The following is a 19,287-nucleotide window of genomic DNA, read 5'->3' as shown; positions in this document are numbered from 1 at the left end:
AAGTGTCTGCTAACTGACTTGCATGTGGATGTAGGGGTGTGGACAGGAGCCGGCAGCTGAAAGACATCAACATGATGAGTCTTCAGTGTGTCTGACTACCAGAGGCACCGTCCTACACGTCAACATGATGAGTCTTCAGAGTGTCTGACTACCAGAGGCACCGTCCTACACGTCAACATGATGAGTCTTCAGTGTGTCTGACTACCAGAGGCACCGTCCTACACGTCAACATGATGAGTCTTCAGAGTGTCTGACTACCAGAGGCACCGTCCTACACGTCAACATGATGAGTCTTCAGAGTGTCTGACTACCAGAGGCACCGTCCTACATGATGAGTCTTCAGAGTGTCTGACTACCAGAGGCACCGTCCTACACGTCAACATGATGAGTCTTCAGAGTGTCTGACTACCAGAGGCACCGTCCTACACGTCAACATGATGAGTCTTCAGAGTGTCTGACTACCAGAGGCACCGTCCTACACGTCAACATGATGAGTCTTCAGAGTGTCTGACTACCAGAGGCACCGTCCTACACGTCAACATGATGAGTCTTCAGAGTGTCTGACTACCAGAGGTACCGTCCTACACGTCAACATGATGAGTCTTCAGAGTGTCTGACTACCAGAGGCACCGTCCTACACGTCAACATGATGAGTCTTCAGAGTGTCTGACTACCAGAGGCACCGTCCTACACGTCAACATGATGAGTCTTCAGAGTGTCTGACTACCTGAGGCACCGTCCTACAAGTCAACATGATGAGTCTTCAGAGTGTCTGACTACCAGAGGCACCGTCCTACACGTCAACATGATGAGTCTTCAGAGTGTCTGACTACCAGAGGCACCGTCCTACACGTCAACATGATGAGTCTTCAGAGTGTCTGACTACCAGAGGCACCGTCCTACACGTCAACATGATGAGTCTTCAGAGTGTCTGACTACCAGAGGCACCGTCCTACACGTCAACATGATGAGTCTTCAGAGTGTCTGACTACCAGAGGCACCGTCCTACACGTCAACATGATGAGTCTTCAGAGTGTCTGACTACCAGAGGCACCGTCCTACACGTCAACATGAAAGGTTCTGTCATGGAAATAATGTAAAACATCTGTTTCTCTCACACACTCCGCTGAGATGAAAAAGCACACACACAAACAAACACTCAAAGACACACACATGCAAAAACACACAGCCAGGGCTGCAGTATACACATCCCCATGTGTGGCACAGAGTTGACACACACACAGCCAGGGCTGCAGTATACAAATCCCCATGTGTGGCACAGAGTTGACACACACACAGCCAGGGCTGCAGTATACACATCCCCATGTGTGGCACAGAGATGACAGCCCTCTAGCGTGTAGTGAACTGCAGTAGAGCGTCCCGCCATGTTGGCCGTCTGACTCAGTCGCTCTGTTAAAAAGGGGAAAGCAGGCGACTGGGGGCAGGGTCTGTCAGCGTGTGATAAGACCTTCTTACTCCAGAGGCAGGATGTCTGTGTGTTTGAGCGGCACACAGATGCACCCTCCCCCATTGCAGACATACACTGCTCAAAAAAATAAAGGGAACACTTAAACAACACAATGTAACTCCAAGTCAATCACACTTCTGTGAAATCAAACTGTCCACTTAGGAAGCAACACTGATTGACAATACATTTCACATGCTGTTGTGCAAATGGAATAGACAAAAGGTGGAAATTATAGGCAATTAGCAAGACACCCCCCAAAACAGGAGTGATTCTGCAGGTGGTGACCACAGACCACTTCTCAGTTCCTATGCTTCCTGGATGATGTTTTGGTCACTTTTGAATGCTGGCGGTGCTCTCACTCTAGTGGTAGCATGAGACGGAGTCTACAACCCACACAAGTGGCTCAGGTAGTGCAGTTCATCCAGGATGGCACATCAATGCGAACTGTGGCAAAAAGGTTTGCTGTGTCTGTCAGCGTAGTGTCCAGAGCATGCAGGCGCTACCAGGAGACAGGCCAGTACATCAGGAGACGTGGAGGAGGCCGTAGGAGGGCAACAACCCAGCAGCAGGACCGCTACCTCTGCCTTTGTGCAAGGAGGTGCACTGCCAGAGCCCTGCAAAATGACCTCCAGCAGGCCACAAATGTGCATGTGTCAGCATATGGTCTCACAAGGGGTCTGAGGATCTCATCTCAGTACCTAATGGCAGTCAGGCTACCTCTGGCGAGCCCATGGAGGGCTGTGCGGCCCCACAAAGAAATGCCACCCCACACCATGACTGACCCATCGCCAAACCGGTCATGCTGGAGGATGTTGCAGGCAGCAGAACGTTCTCCACGGCGTCTCCAGACTCTTTCACGTCTGTCACATGTGCTCATGTGCTCAGTGTGAACCTGCTTTCATCTGTGAAGAGCACAGGGCGCCTGTGGCGAATTTGCCAATCTTGGTGTTCTCTGGCAAATGCCAAACGTCCTGCACGGTGTTGGGCTGTAAGCACAACCCCCACCTGTGGACGTCGGGCCCTCATACCACCCTCATGGAGTCTGTTTATGACCGTTTGAGCAGACACATGCACATTTGTGGCCTGCTGGAGGTCATTTTGCAGGGCTCTGGCAGTGCACCTCCTTGCACAAAGGCGGAGGTAGCGGTCCTGCTGCTGGGTTGTTGCCCTCCTACGGTCTCCTCCATGTCTCCTGGTAGCGTCTGCATGCTCTGGACACTACGCTGACAGACACAGCAAACCTTTTTGCCACAGTTCCCATTGATGTGCCATCCTGGATGAACTGCACTACCTGAGCCACTTGTGTGGGTTGTAGACTCCGTTTCATGCTACCACTAGAGTGAGAGCACCGCCAGCATTCAAAAGTGACCAAAACATCAGCCAGGAAGCATAGGAACTGAGAAGTGGTCTGTGGTCACCACCTGCAGACTCACTCCTGTTTTGGGGGGTGTCTTGCTAATTGCCTATAATTTCCACCTTTTGTCGATTCCATTTGCACAACAGCATGTGAAATGTATTGCCAATCAGTGTTGCTTCCTAAGTGGACAGTTTGATTTCACAGAAGTGTGATTGACTTGGAGTTACATTGTGTTGTTTAAGTGTTCCCTTTATTTTTTTGAGCAGTGTATAATTAAAGCAGTGGGATTTCACCTACAGTATACTGTATTATGCAGTGTGTCATTTATGTAAAGCAAAGTGATGGCATCACACTCAGTAATAGTGAGCACTTAGACAATGTAGCATTCGACTTTGGTAAGGACGGTAGCCTAAAACCCCAAAGACTTAATTTGCTTTAACAAGTGGCATTAACTTCTAAGTAAGGACATTTAAGGTTATGGGGTGGGGGGAGGCATCCCTTCTTACCCACGTATCCCGGCGTGCCACACGCGGTCGACATGACATCCCCGCTGCCCTCCATCTTGGACAGACCAAAGTCACTGATCATGATCTTAGACTCGTCCTGGGGGTTAAAATACAGCAGGTTCTCTGGCTGGAGAGAGAGGACAGAGGGGGAGAGAGGACAGAGGGAGAGAGAGGACAGAGAGAGGACAGAGGGAGAGAGAGGACAGAGGGAGAGATAGATGGAGCGTGTTAACCACAAACGGAGCTCTCCCATCCTTGGATCGCTCTACTTACCCTGAACGTACTTTAGATATAAAAACGTAATCATTTGTCAAAGGCAGTCTATATATAACCCTTCAACACAATCCAGTTATGTTGCCGTCTGTTTTATGAGGCCGTATGACCGTACTCCTCTCTCTCAGTGGAGTCCGCTATGTGGTATATTTCCCAGAAGCCACTGCGTGTTGTGACCCGCTGATTGGCCTAAATTACAAACACATGCTGCACCTCACCACCGCAATGAATCACGGTCCATAAAACACAAGTGATCCGCTCATGTCAAGATGCAGGGGGGAGTAGACAGGGTTTTTGTGTGTGTGTGTTTCAGTGTGTGCAAGTGTGTGCGTCACCATCACCTTCAGGTCTCTGTGGACGATGCCCAACTTGTGGAGGTAGTCGACAGCGTCTAGCACCTGTCTGATGAGAGTACTGGCATCTTTCTCTGTGTAGAACCCCTTCTCCACGATACGGTCAAACAACTCACCTCCCGAGACTCTGTGACACAGACAGAGAGGGGGTCAGTAAACGAGGTAAGTAAAACAGATGTGCACACATGCAGACACAAACACACATCTGGAGGGAACCTGTTATCATGAGACAGATCCACTGAGACTTCATTTATGAGCTGTACGAATCTGCCTCCATTCAACCGTATGCGCGCGTGTGTGTGTGCGTTTTTGACACACGTGTTTACCCCACAGTGGGGGTATGCTTTGACCCATTCTAACCCTCTGCTCCACTAAACCTAACCCTTCATGCTCCATACTATCACGACCACTCAAAGTGCACCATACAGTCTAAAACTAACTGTATAGGGAGAACTGTAGCAGAGAGAGACAGGACAGGAGATGGGAAGGAAACAAAATCTAAAACAAAGAAACTGAGAAAAAAGGTGCCTCATTTTTCTCAGATCATAGATTCACACCGTGGAGGATAGTTAAGCTTCAGACTGTGTGTGTGTGTGTGTGTGTGTGTGTGTGTGTGTGTGTCAGACGGTGCCCTTGCTGTTTTACAGGTTTGTTTTAAGACTCTTAGCCAGATTATGTTTTTTTTAAAGCGCCAGAACAGCCACGGGCCAGAAGCTGAACATCCCAGAACTTTCCTCAGTCCTCAACAGCTAGCTGGCACAAGGCAGTATAGATGGCTGCTAAGCACTGATCTAAGGACAGATTTGTAGTCTGTCCGGCCGTCCCTTATGGTTATGGACAGGGTAAACTGATCCTGGGTCTGCCACTAGCAGAACAGCCCAGTGCACTGGTCATTAGCTTAGTGGCACTCTGCTGTATGTGAGCAGGGAGTCGTCCCTGCGTAGCACTGCAGAGAACCTATGTAACACTGTAGGTCTGTCGGGGTAAAGCATCTTTCTGTCACATTCCACCACAAGGGGGAGTAGCCAACCACTCATCTCTAATAGTCCCACATTCCGTAAAGACTAGGAAGGGATACATTTATTTACTTTAAGTCAAATGACTCTATATTAGGTTTAACATGCTTTAGAACCAGGAGAGAAATGAAAATGCCTAGTATGTACGGTAAGAAGATTAATGAGGTAGAATCTGTCTCTTATGACTGGTCTCTGTTGGTATTGACAAGCACAATATGGAAACAACGGAGGAAGGACATTTTGCATTTCCACAGGTACACAGCTCCCTCTCCTGGTTCCTGTATTGACACCACCGACTGTTTCTGTTGTCTCGTGCTCTCATGTATGACATGTCCCCTGAAGGCAGCTGGCTGCAGTCCTCGTATAAACTCTCTATTGATAAACAGACAGCTGACCTTTAATGGAAAGTAATGTCACGCCAAGGACTACCAGGAAGTACTGTTTTGATCCACTGATGTTAGTACTTTCATATTGACCCAATAAAGTCTCTCTCTCGGTGTCCCTGTGTATGGCGTTTGGGAAGCAAATGTACTGTACCTTCTTCCTCAGTACTGAGTTGACAGACGGTGCAGCAGGAGCCTGAGGGGCTGCTCCTCTCCTCTGATCCCCATGGGGGCGCTGTAACCATGATCCTTACTGGTATTCCTATTAACCCACACACTGAACCGTAAACAGCCTCAACTAGAACTAAATACTGATCTTGGATCAGCTTAAATCAATCATAATTCTAACCTAAACCGCCATAAGATACAAACATAACTGTCAATCTACAATAACAACCTGTACTACACAAGATCGACCAGTTTCACTGCACCTCTCGTTACTGCACTGAGGGAGATTGATGGAGAATGAGCATAGGGTTAAATAAACTCAGCAAAAAAAGAAACTGCCCTTTTCAGGAACTTGTCTTTCAAAGATAATTCGTAAAAATCCAAATAACTTCACAGATCTTCATTGTAAAGGGTTTAAACACGGTTTCCCATGCGTGTTCAATGAACCATAAAAAATTAATGAACATGCACCTGTGGAACGGTCGTTAAGACACTAACAGCTTACAGACGCTAGGCAATTAAGGTCACAGTTATGAAAACTTAGGACACTAAAGAGGCCTTTCTACTTACGGAAAAACACCAAAAGAAAGATGCCCAGGGTCCCTGCTCATCTGTGTGAACGTGCCTTAGACATGCTGCAAGGAGGCATGAGGACTCCAGATGTGGCCAGGGAAATAAATTGCAATGTCCGTACTGTGAGACGCCTAAGACAGCGCTACAGGGAGACAGGACGGACAGCTGATCGTCCTCGCAGTGGCAGACCACGTGTAACAACACCTGCACAGGATCAGTACATCCTAACCTCACACCTGCGAGAAAGGTAAAGGATGGCAACAACAACTGCCCGAGTTACACCAGAAACGCACAATCCCTCCATCAGTGCTCAGACTGTCCGCAATAGATTGAGAGAGGCTGGACTGACGGCTTGTAGGCCTGTTGTAAGGCAGGTCCTCACCAGACATCACCGGCAACAACGTCACCTATGGGCACAAACCCACCGTCGCTGTACCAGACAGGACTGGCAAAAAGTTATCTTCACTGACGAGTCACGGTTTTGTCTCACCAGGGGTGATGGTCGGATTTGCGTTTATCGGCGAAGGAATGAGCGTTACACCGAGGCCTGTACTCTAGAGCGGGATCGATTTGGAAGTGGAGGGTCCGTCATGGTCTGGGGCTGTGTGTCACAGCATCATCGGACTGAGCTTGTTATTGCAGGCAATCTCAACACTGTGTGTTACAGGGAAGACATCCTCCTCCCTCATGTGGTACCCTTCCTGCAGGCTCATCCTGACATGACCCTCCAGCATGACAATGCCACCAGCCATACTGCTCGTCCTGTGAGTGATTTCCTGCAAGACAGGAATGTCAGTGTTGTGCCATGTCCAGCGAAGAGCCCGGATCTCAATCCCATTGAGCACGTCTGGGACCTGTTGGATCAGAGGGTGAGGGCTAGGGCCAAATCCCCCCAGAAATGTCCGGGAACTTGCAGTGCCTTGGTGGAAGAGTGAGGTAACATTTCACAGCAAGAACTGGCAAATCTGGTGCAGTCCATGAGGAGGAGATGCACTGCAGTACTTAATGCAGCTGGTTTGCCACACCAGATACTGACTGTTACTTTTGATTTTGACACTTTGTTCAGGGACACATTATTACATTTCTGTGTAACTTGTTCAGTTTATGTCTCAGTTGTTGAATCTTATGTTCATACAAATATTTACACGTTAAGTTTGCTGAAAATATATGCAGTTGACAGTGAGGATTTTTTTGCTGAGTTTGTTTTTCTCTAAAACCGCAGAGATTTGCATTGGATGAATATTGAACACACACACACACACACACACACACACACACACACACACACACACACACACACACACACACACACACACACACACACACACACACACACACACACACACACACACACACACACACACACACACACACACGTGTGTGAATCTGGGAGCATTGTCACAGTGACAGACCAAATAAGAGCAGGAAGAAAGTTACATTCTAATGAAGTTTCTGAAAAAAAGGAGATAAGAAATTAATTGCTCATCTGCTCCGCTCTCTCTCGCCCTTTCTGTCCTCTCTCCCTCTATATCCCCACGCTCCAGCTCTCCCTTTCTCTTCTCCTGCTCTCTCTCCTCTGCCAACAGTGACTTTTATCCCAGCCGAGATGAGCGTGGCAGGGGATGACAAGCAAAAGGCTAAGCCACACACACACGTTGGCTGGACATAACGGTGTGGTAGTGACGGAGGAGATGGGCCACCATCCTGCAGGATTGCGTAACCATTTGCGTAGGGAGACCATGGCAATCAGACAGGAGCCAAATCGACTTCCCTTTCAATACACACACGCCATACAGCAGGCACACACACACTCAATCATCTTTCCATTCGGTCTCACTCTCTCTTTCTTGCTATCTCTGTCCCTTCCTCCATCCCTTTCTCTTCCTTCACCCCCCCCCCCCCCCCACACTCTCTCTCTCCCTCTATGTCAGAACAGTATCAAGTTGTCCCTTTATCTGAGTGTAATCTGAGCTGTACAGTGGCCCTGTGTGCTCCTGTGTAGTTGTCTGGCTCAGCAGTGCCAGACACTGCAGTGCAGTGGTAGGCAACTAGATTCAACCGTGTGATGATTTTTGTCGAAGAGGATGGTCGGGGGGCTGGAACATAATTATAATAATTGATACACTGCAAATTGACCACAACTAAGCCCCAAAAAGATATTATTACTTTAAAATAACAATAATTTCATACCTTGATTACATTTATTAGGGGGAATACTTGGGGAAAGACTTCCTAAATTAAACCTAAACTCCTGGTGATTTTACAGTTTTTCCCCCCAAAAACTAAAATGCCGCGGGTCGCCTGTTGCTGACCCCTGCTGTAGTGGTTCCTACAGTAAGGTAGTGGTGTGAAGGTGTTACTGACCCTGCTGTAGTGGTTCCTACAGTAAGGTAGTGGTGTGAAGGTGTTACTGACCCTGCTGTAGTGGTTCCTACAGTAAGGTAGTGGTGTGAAGGTGTTACTGACCCTGCTGTAGTGGTTCCTACAGTAAGGTAGTGGTGTGAAGGTGTTACTGACCCTGCTGTAGTGGTTCCTACAGTAAGGTAGTGGTGTGAAGGTGTTACTGACCCTGCTGTAGTGGTTCCTACAGTAAGGTAGTGGTGTGAAGGTGTTACTGACCCTGCTGTAGTGGTTCCTACAGTAAGGTAGTGGTGTGAAGGTGTTACTGACCCTGCTGTAGTGGTTCCTACAGTAAGGTAGTGGTGTGAAGGTGTTACTGACCCTGCTGTAGTGGTTCCTACAGTAAGGTAGTGGTGTGAAGGTGTTACTGACCCTGCTGTAGTGGTTCCTACAGTAAGGTAGTGGTGTGAAGGTGTTACTGACCCCTGATGTAGTGGTTCCAAAAGTAAGGTAGTGGTGTGAAGGTGTTGCTGACCCCTGATGTAGTGGTTCCTACAGTAAGGTAGTGGTGTGAAGGTGTTACTGACCCTGCTGTAGTGGTTCCTATAGTAAGGTAGTGGTGTGAAGGTGTTGCTGACCCTGCTGTAGTGGTTCCTACAGTAAGGTAGTGGTGTGAAGGTGTTTTAACAGTAACACTCACAAGCCTGTGGCTGAGCCTGCTGCTTCCGTAGAACAGATCTGACTGTACAACAGTTGGGTTTGTTTAACTCACATGGTTTGTGTTGTTGGGGAGAAAAGAGAAAAATCACAGCCGTGTTTGTATTTTCTATAAAACACCACACACTTTTACAACCCTTTCCATTCATCATTAAATAGCCACTGACTGAGTGGAAAAGGTTCAAGCTTTGCTCTACTCCAGATACTTTTAGACTTGTTTTTTCCGCTCTCCGTCTTCTGCCTGCTTGCTTTCTCTTTGTCTCCCCCTTCAAATCCCCTCCTCTTGTTCTTGGCTTCAATTGCTCCATTTTGGCTTTCAATCATATAACAAATTCACCCTAAAGCAATCTACTTGATACATTGTTCCACTGAGTAGATTCTGAATCCAATCTCATTCCCTCTCTCTCTCTTCTTCCCTCTCTCTCTCTCTCCACTTCCCTCTCTCTCTCTCCACTTCCCCCTCTCTCTCTCCTTCCCTCTCTCTCTCTCTCTCCTTCCCTCTCTCTCTCTCTCTCCTTCCCTCTCTCTCTCTCTCTCCCTCTCTCTCCTTCCCTCTCTCTCTCTCTCTCCTTCCCTCTCTCTCTCTCTCTCCTTCCCTCTCTCTCACTCTCCTTCCCTCTCTCTCACTCTCCTTCCCTCTCTCTCTCTCTTCTTCCCTCTCTCTCTCTTCTTCCCTCTCTCTCTCTTCTTCCCTCTCTCTCTCTTCTTCCCTCTCTCATCACACTTCCATCTGCCTGGCATACCTTTCCCTCTCCATCCATCTCTCTCTCACTTATTAGAACAGGACTGGATGTATCAGCGATGTGGTGATGACATGGTTGTAGATCGCTGTAGACAGCAGCTCTTCATCCAACCAGAGATGGAAGCATCACACCAGACCCAACTAACTAATCACAGCTAGATCAGACATGACACGTCAAACTCTGAGCACAGAAGCTGTTAAATCAAACCCAATCTGTCAAACTCAGAGTACAGGTATACCAGACCTGATGTGTTAAACTCAGAGCAAAGTTAAATCAAACGTAGAGCACAGGTACTGTATATCAGACCAGACGTGTCAAACTCAGACAAAAAATTGAATTAGACCACACCTGTCAACCTCTGAGGATGATTCATATCCAGGCTGTATCACATCCGGACGTGATTGGGAGTCCCATAGGGCGGCGCACAATTAGCCCAGCGTCATCCGGGTTTGGCCGGGGTAGGCCGTCATTGTAAATAAGAATTTGTTCTGAACTGACTTGCCTGGTTAAATAAAGTTGAAATAAATAAATACTCGAAGGTGATGCTTGATACATGGACTCAGATGTGTACCGACTCAAATCTCAGATGAGTACTGAGATTCCTACCTGCTGAGGTGTTATTCCTGCTTCTACCAAGTTAAGCCCTGTCATAAGTGGAGTGAGGTGACCTTTCCCCTCTGCATCCATGGTGACAGAGCCTGATATGAGAATGTGCCTTGCTGCAGAGGAGACAGGTGAGAATCATTTCACACCTGCTACAGGTGAGGAGAGAGGTAAGGGGAAAAGGTGAGAGGTGAGGGAGGACAGATGAGGTGTGAGGGGAACAGGGGTGAGAAGGAAGAAAGGAGAAGAGAGAGAGACAAGGGAAGGGTGAGAGAGGCAGAAGACTGGAAGAAGAGTGAAGTGAAAGACAGTTCAGAAGGGTGGCCTGTTAGCACTGAAACTAATAACATTAAAGTGTGCCGTGACTCAGCAATAAACAAAATGAAATTATCAAAGTTAAGAACTGCTCTACTTTCCTGCACACACACACACACACACTTACATAACTGACAACACACTTTAATCCATAACTCACACGCCCTCCTCGACAGACTGATATAACTCCAGCTGATTAATGTGGCCAGGAGTGCATAGTGGCACGTTAGCCTTGCTGTAACGTTAGAGTAACGTTACGTAAACGTTAGCTGAGCACTACGAGCCAGGTCCCATTCCCTTTCCTGTAGACAGTCTTAATGGAAGTCTAATTGGAGTAATGAGGGCTTATACAGTGTGTGTGTGTGTGTGTGTGTGTGTGTGTGTGTGTGTGTGTGTGTGTGTGTGTGTGTGTGTGTGTGTGTGTGTGTGTGTGTGTGTGTGTGTGTGTGTGTGTGTGTAAAGCTAAAACAGTCACCCCCTGCCCCATTCCTGGGTGCTGAGTGAGACAGAGACAGAAGGAGAAGGAGAGAGACAGACAGAAGGAGAGAGAGACAGGAGAGGCAGAGAGAAACAGACAGAAACAAAGAGAGAGACAGAGAGAGAGAGACACAGAGACAGAAAGAGAGAGACACACAGAGACAGAGAGAGACACAGAGACAGAGAGAGAAGAGGCAGAGAGAGACAGACAGACAGAGTGAGAGGCAGACAGAGAGAGACAGCAACAGACAGAGACAGGAGAGGCAGAGAGAGACAGACAGAGACAGAGTGAGAGGCAGACAGAGAGAGACAGCGACAGACAGAGACAGGAGAGACAGAGACAGAGGCAGACAGAAAGACAGAAGAGACAGAGGGAGAGGCAGACAGAGACAGACACAGCGAGAGAGACAGACAGAGAGAGAGAGACACAGCGACAGAGACAGAGACAGAAGAGGCAGAGAGAGAGACAGACAGACACAGAGGGAGAGAAAGAGCGACAGAGACAGCGACAGACACAGCAACAGACACAGCAACAAAGACAGGAGAGAGAGACACAGAGACAAAGAGACACACAGAGACAGAGAGACACACAGAGACAGAGAGACACACAGAGACAGAGAAAGAGGGTGATAAGGAGATTCAGTAAGAAGTAGAAGGGGAGAGAGAGACAATGACAGAAATTAAGATCAATAAATAAGACTAGATGAATGGAGAAGAGAGAGACAGACAGAGAGAGAGAGAAAACTTACAGCTGCATGATCAGGTAGAGGTGGTTGGAACTCTCATAGATGTCCTCCAAAGCCACTATGTTCTCATGCTTGATTCTGGAGGGACAGAAAACACAGATAGCGTTAGTCTATTAGTCATGTATAACTATAACCCTTCAAACAGATGATCAGATGCCAGACTGTCTCAACCCCCATCTACACCACCTTTACCTCAGCTGTAGAGTCATCTCAAACACCTACTAAACCTGAACATAAACATAAACATAAGCCCAAGCCTTATCCTAACCCTTTCCCTCCTTTCGGTCTCTATTGATACAGTCAACACCACACTCAGGCCTCGCCATAGTAACTGCTCCATGGTGAAAGTGTATAATGTGTACACATGGTACATGCTTGTGCTGCTGTGGTGGTGGTCTGTGTGCTTGTGCTGCTGGTCTGTGTGCTTGTGCTGCTGTGGTGGTGGTCTGTGTGCTTGTGCTGCTGTGCTGCTGGTCTGTGTGCTTGTGCTGCTGTGGTGGTGGTCTGTGGTGGTGGTCTGTGTGCTTGTGCTGCTGTGGTGGTGGTCTGTGTGCTTGTGCTGCTGGTCTGTGTGCTTGTGCTGCTGTGGTGGTGGTCTGTGTGCTTGTGCTGCTGTGGTGGTGGTCTGTGTGCTTGTGCTGCTGTGGTGGTGGTCTGTGTGCTTGTGCTGCTGTGGTGGTGGTCTGTGTGCTTGTGCTGCTGTGGTGGTAGTCTGTGGTGGTGGTCTGTGTGCTTGTGCTGCTGTGGTGGTGAACTGTGTGCTTGTGCTGCTGGTCTGTGTGCTTGTGCTGCTGTGGTGGTGGTCTGTGTGCTTGTGCTGCTGTGGTGGTGGTCTGTGTGCTTGTGCTGCTGTGGTGGTGGTCTATGTGCTTGTGCTGCTGTGGTGGTGGTCTGTGTGCTTGTGCTGCTGTGGTGGTGGTCTGTGTGCTTGTGCTGCTGGTCTGTGTGCTTGTGCTGCTGGTCTGTGTGCTTGTGCTGCTGTGGTGGTGGTCTGTGTGCTTGTGCTGCTGGTCTGTGTGCTTGTGCTGCTGTGGTGGTGGTCTGTGTGCTTGTGCTGCTGGTCTGTGTGCTTGTGCTGCTGTGGTGGTGGTCTGTGTGCTTGTGCTGCTGGTCTGTGTGCTTGTGCTGCTGTGGTGGTGGTCTGTGTCGTGTCTTCGTGCCTCGTGACCCATTTGCCGATGATGTTATTGCAAGGGGGGAATAATACTGTACACACACAGGAAGCGTGAGCAGGTGGGGAGTTCAGTACATGCATTAGGAGTGTGTGATCTCTGAGCTCGTAGCGAGCTGTGGAGCGTAGAGATATGAGTCATAAATAGTCTGAGGAGAGATGGCTGAGATGAGAACACCAGGGAGAATGATGTGTGTTTAAACTCTCCCTGGGATCATGGAAGGGTAAAGCAGATGGGAACCTCAGAGTAGAGACAGAGGATTCCTGATCTCCAGTCATTACATGACAAATCCTTCCACAGTTAATGCCTTACTTTTTGGCAACTGATTCTCTGTCTCTTAGAGAAGGCCGTGTGTGTGTGTGCGTGTGTGTGTGAATCCCTGTCGAGCTGCAGGATCCAAATAAACTAGTAGGCGACAGAGTGGGCAGAGACTGTGGCACGACACTATACCCTAACTTCACAGAGCAAGAGAGGGAGAACCTGATCATTTCTTTGTGAATGTGTGTGTGCGCCAGTTCTCTATTTTTGACGCGTGTGTGTTTCTGAATGTGTGTTCACACGTGACCACTTCAAGTGTATACATATATACTACATATCCAAAAGTATGTGGACGCCTGCTCGTCAAACATTTCCTTTTAAAATCATGGGCATTAATATCTAGTTGGTCCCCCCTTTGGTGCTATGACAGCCTCCACTCTTCTGGGAAGCCATTCCACGAATATTGCTTCCATTCAGCCACAGGAGCATTAGTGAGGTCGGGCACTGATGTTGGGCGATTAGGCCTGGCTCGCATTAGGCGTTCCAATTCATCCCAAAGGTGTTCGATGGGGTTGAGGTCAGGGCTCTGTGCAGGCCAGTCAAGTTCTTCCACACCGATCTCGACAAACCATTTCTGTATGGAACTCTCTTTGTGCACGGGGGCATTGTCATGCTGAAACAGGAAAGGGCCTTTCCCAAACCGTTGCCACAAAGTTGGAAGCACAGAATTGTCTAGAATGTCATTGTATGCTGTAGCGTTAAGATTTCCCTTCATGGGAACTAACCATGAAAAACAGCCCCAGACCATTATTCCTCCTCCACCAAACTTTACAGTTGGCACTGTGCATTGGGGCAGGTGGCGTTCTCCTGGCAATCCACCAATCCCAGATTAGTCCATCGGACTGCCAGATGGTGAAGCGTGATTCATCACTCCAGAGAACGTCATTCCACAGCTCCAGAGTCCAATGGTGGTGAGCTTTACACCACTCCAGCCAACGGTTGGCATTGCGAATGGTGATGTTAGGCTTGTGTGCGGCTGCTCGGCCAAGGAAACCCATTTCATGAAGCTCCCAACAAACAGTTCTTGTGCTGACTTTGCTCCCAGAGGGAGTTTGGAACTCTGTTGTGAGTGTCACAACCGAGGACAGACAATTTTTACGCGCTACACGCTTCAGCACTCGGTGGTCCCGTTCTGTAAGCTTGTGTGGCCTACCATTTCGCGGCTGAGACGTTGTTGATCCTAGACGCTTCCACTTCAAAATAACAACACTTACAGTTGACCGGGGCAGCTCTAGCAGGGCAGAAATTTGACGAACTGACTTGTTGGAAAGGTGGCATCCTATGACGGTGCCACATTGAACGTCACTGAGCTATTCAGTAAGGCCATTCTACTGTTCATGTTTGTCTATGGAGTTTGCATGGCTGTGTGCTCGATTTTATACACCTGTCAGCAACGGTGTGGCTGAAATAGCCAAATCCAGTAATTTGAAGGGCGTCCACATACTTTGTATATATAATGTACATGTGAATGACACTGTTTGGGTATGAAGCACTGACCCTGAGGAGGTGTGTCTTGTGACCTCAGGCCATATTATCCTGTCAATCAGCTGGTTGCCAGGAGATGCTGAGAGTGGCAGAAAGCCGAAGGTCAAACATGGAAGGCGTCAGAGGCTAGGCCACACCCCCCTCCACTGACCGGATCACCGTGACAACACCTATCCCCCATAAATATTGCCAGGGTAAAGTGGTGTCTCGCCTGTCCCTAGGGAACACGCATGGTATTCTGCAATAACAACACCAACACATACTGTAGCCGCCTACTTCTGGACAGTGAGTGATTGAGTGAGTGTGCGAGAGAGTGAGTGAGACCTTGTGGAACTACTGAGCACTGGGCCAGATCCAAGGTGATATCTGACCACAAACACACGCTCACAAGCACAGCCAAGTCCAAGCTGTGGAGAGGGATTACTGTATTATCTAGTGACGTGGAGATGAATGTCTTTGGTTTTTTCCCGTAGGGGTGTGTGTGTGTGTGTGTGTGTGTGTGTGTGTGTGTGTGTGTGTGTGTGTGTGTGTGTGTGTGTGTGTGTGTGTGTGTGTGTGTGTGTGTGTGTGTGTGTGTGTGTGTGTGTGTGTGTGTGTTCATACAGATCTCTACTCAGCTACCTGACAATATGTATGAATAATAAGTGTAAAATACATGAGAGTTTCTCACTGGGAGAAAAGATTAGAATGAGCATTCAGTAAAGTATCAGTGCTTAAGAGACAAGGTCACTAAGGAAAGAAATAGGAGACGGAGGACATTTTCAATCGTCGCTACCTACCCTGATCTCCTCTTCTGTCAGTGTGAGACTGTGGATCGTGACCTAAAGATAACAGTGAATGGGGAGGAGTGGGAGGGAAGCGAGCGTGATGGTGAGGGGCGGCAGTGTTTTCAGTTCGGTCGCCAGGGTAACAGGTGTTAGGGAGGAGAAGGTAGGTGGGAGACTTACTTGCGGAGCACGGTGATCTCGTTCTCGATGCTGCTCTCTTTCCCCTTCAGGGCCTTCTTGGGGATACACTTCACAGCAAACATCTTCCCCGTAGACCTCTCCTGGGCCAACACCACCTCAGAGAACGCCCCGCTGGGAGAGAGAGATGGAGAAAGAGAAAGTATTTGATTCATCAAATTAGCAATTGTGTAAAAGACCGTTCAACACAAGTGCAGATACTAAACACAGACATGAAACAGCAAAAAAAGTGAACAAGGTTTCAGATATTTATGAAGCAGTGTTCATTAATGCAGACTCGCGCTCCATGAATCTCACTGTTCTCTGTCCAGCTCATCTGAAACCCTCCAAACCACTCACTCACTATATCCCCATCACTAACACACTTCACAACCCCTCAGCTATCACTCTATCGCTCTCTCCCTCACCGTCTCCCCCCTCTCTCTATCACTCCCGCTTGTTGTCTTGTAGTTATTGTTTCATGTTCAATTTGCTCTACAATATGCTTGATCTCCTCCTTATCCTTTGTCCCAGTTCCCTCGGGTCTCCCTCTCTCCCTTTCTCCACAGTTCATGTTTATTCTCACTATGTTCTCTCCTCCAGATATCGGTTCCCTTCTTCCCGTTCCTCTCTTTCTCTCCATTTCCCTCCCTCACCTCGCTTTCCTGCTGCGTTCTTCTTGTTAGCTCAGTAGGAAATCAAATTTCCTATCTGGTTTGCTTTCATTCGTAAGCTGACTAATGGTGCATGCTACTGTGCCAATCAGCAATGAAGGACGAGGGGAGAGAGGGAACACGTTCTCCCTCTTCCTCTCTACTCTCTACCCTCTTCCTCTCTACCCTCTTCCTCTATTCTTCCGTTCCCCGCCTCTCCTCATCCCGCTCTTGTCTCTCCTGCCTTTGGGACACGGTGCTGGTTATGAATTCATTCATACTTCCTTTCTCGTTCTCATCATCTCCTCCCTCCTTTCTGTCCACCTATTTCACTCTGCTGATGGGGGTGAAATAAGGCATATCAAGCATGACATCATAATTTTGGAAAATGTACAATTTCAGTAAAACCTGAGTAATACATTATTACATACCTTTATTGAACTAGGCAAGTCAGTTAAGAACAAATTTTCAATGACGGCCTACCGGGGAACAGTGGGTTAACTGCCTTGTTCCGGGGCAGAACGACAGATTTTTACCTTGTCGGGAATTCGATCTTGCAACCTTCTGGTTACTAGTCCAACGCTCTAACCACTAGGCTACCTGCCGCCCCATTAGTATAACCTTAGTAATATTCAACACACCTTATTAGTGTGTGTGTGTGTGTCTGTGTGTGTGTGTAGTGCTATAGTCCAGATAGCACTAGAGACATTTAGAAGCCCCCATTTGCTGATGACTCCAAGACATCACCATCTGACACTTCACTGAAAAGCTCTAAAAACACTGATGCAGAGATAAAACAGAAATGCAGGCCTGTCGCTATGCTACACACACACCACACACACACAGGCAACCCCTCTTAACCATGGCGAAGTCACCCAGCCTCCACCCATCTCCCTCGGCTACGAGAGCCAGCTGGTCCCCCACCCACCCACCCTCGCTGGTCTGTGTAAGCAGCACGCCCATTAGGAAGGCTTGGACTGGGTCTCCATCTCTACACTCTATAGACTACGAATGTGGTTTAATCTCTGCCCAGGGAGAAGGAAAGAGACTGACCACATACCATGAAACCAAAACGCCACAAAAGACAGGGAAGGAGAGAGAAGAGGTAACAGGAGATAGACATATACAGTAGAAATGGGAGAGAAGAGAGGGAGGCAAGCGTGGGTGAATCCTGTAATTGATAGAGAGAGAGAATCCTGTGTGTGGGTTTGAGACAGAGAAGCGCTGTATGTGTGAATGAGACCCATAAGAGAAAAGCTGAACGGCGGCGCTGCAGTACAACAAAGACAACCTTTAAAGCATTCACAAAGAACAGAGATAGAGCCACCACAGGGTACATACAGTACAGTATCAACCCCGTCGATTGGCTGGAAATCAATCTTTTTTTATTTATTGTTGACAGGGAGCAGAGGGATTATGTAATACAGTATCTCCCCAGCTGTGTTCACACACGAAGTGGCTTTGAGTGTGTGTGTGTATCTATGTATGTGTGGTTATTGGGGGTTGACTAGGTGTTTTGCAGTTCAAGTTTGTCCCTTCTGCTATTGCAGTTGCCGGCGACATTGGGCGATACCGTTTCCTCGTGTGCATAAACCTGGGTAATTGTCTCAGCGAGGCTCCAGTGGGTATGATTGCATTGAATGGAAACTACATGGGCAGCCTGCAGCCAGTGTAGAGTGTGTGAGTGTGTCACTCTCAGACAGATAACCATTGTGACAGGTCCTCTTGGTTAACGGGGCCCAATTGAATAATGCTGACGCAAAGTGATCTCTCCTACAGAGACAAAGATGGGCTCTCACATGGGAGAAGCACACACAGACAGACATGCACACAGCTGTATGATGTACGTGTGTGAATGTATACATCTTTCCCCAAGGAAGAGTTGTCAAATTAGAAATACATCCTGGGTTTCTCCTCAAAAGAAGTAAAGAGTGTGGCTGAGAGAGAGAGAGAGAAAGAGTGTGGCTGAGAGAGAGAGAGAAAGAGTGTGGCTGAGAGAGAGAGAGAGAGAGAGAGAGAGAGAGAGAGAGAAAGAGTGTGGCTGAGAGAGAGAGAGAAAGAGTGTGGCTGAGAGAGAGAGAGAGAGAGAGAGAGAGAGAGAGAGAGAGAGAGAGAGAGAGAGAGAGAGAGAGAGAAAGAGTGTGGCTGAGAGAGAGAGAGAGAGAGAGAAAGAGTGTGGCTGAGAGAGAGAGAGAGAGAGAGAAAGAGTGTGGCTGAGAGAGAGAGAGAGAAAAAGAGTGTGGCTGAGAGAGAGAGCGAGAGAGAGAGAAAGAGTGTGGCTGAGAGAGAGAGAGAGAGAGAGAGAGAGAGAGAGAGAGAGAGAGAGAGAGAGAGAGAGAGAAAGAGTGTGGCTGAGAGAGAGAGAGAGAGAGAAAGAGTGTGGCTGAGAGAGAGAGAGAGAGAGAGAGAGAGAAAGAGTGTAGCTGAGAGAGAGAGAGAGAGAGAAAGAGTGTGGCTGAGAGAGAGAGAGAGAGAGAGAGAGAAAGAGTGTGGCTGAGAGAGAGAGAGAAAGAGTGTAGCTGAGAGAGAGAGAGAGAGAGAAAGAAAAAAAGAAAGAAAGAGTGTAGCTGAGAGAGAGAGGAAGAGTGTGGCTGAGAGAGAGTGAGAGAGTGAGAGAGAGAGTGGCTGAAAGAGAGAGTGTGGCTGAGAGGCTGAGAGAAGAGGCTACGAGAGAGAG

General features: G+C 48.2%; 1 protein-coding gene across 1 annotated transcript in view; it reads right to left on the bottom strand.

Moving 5' to 3' along the window:
• The window catches only part of LOC129865202 (calcium/calmodulin-dependent protein kinase type 1D-like), a 59,969-nt gene that overhangs the window by 9,640 nt on the left and 31,042 nt on the right, over positions 1-19,287 (bottom strand). The window contains exons 2-5 of the mRNA XM_055937774.1: positions 15,961-16,092; positions 12,042-12,116; positions 3,946-4,084; positions 3,332-3,458 (exon numbers count right to left, since the gene is read on the bottom strand). Of these exons, the coding sequence (XP_055793749.1) occupies positions 3,332-3,458; positions 3,946-4,084; positions 12,042-12,116; positions 15,961-16,092 (473 nt within the window). The remainder of the gene's footprint in view (positions 1-3,331; positions 3,459-3,945; positions 4,085-12,041; positions 12,117-15,960; positions 16,093-19,287) is intronic.

This window comes from Salvelinus fontinalis, chromosome 11 (genome assembly GCF_029448725.1).
Source record: "Salvelinus fontinalis isolate EN_2023a chromosome 11, ASM2944872v1, whole genome shotgun sequence".
NCBI lineage: Eukaryota > Metazoa > Chordata > Actinopteri > Salmoniformes > Salmonidae > Salvelinus > Salvelinus fontinalis.
Note: the sequence above shows the minus strand (reverse complement) of the source record. Positions and strands in the feature narration are given on the sequence as shown.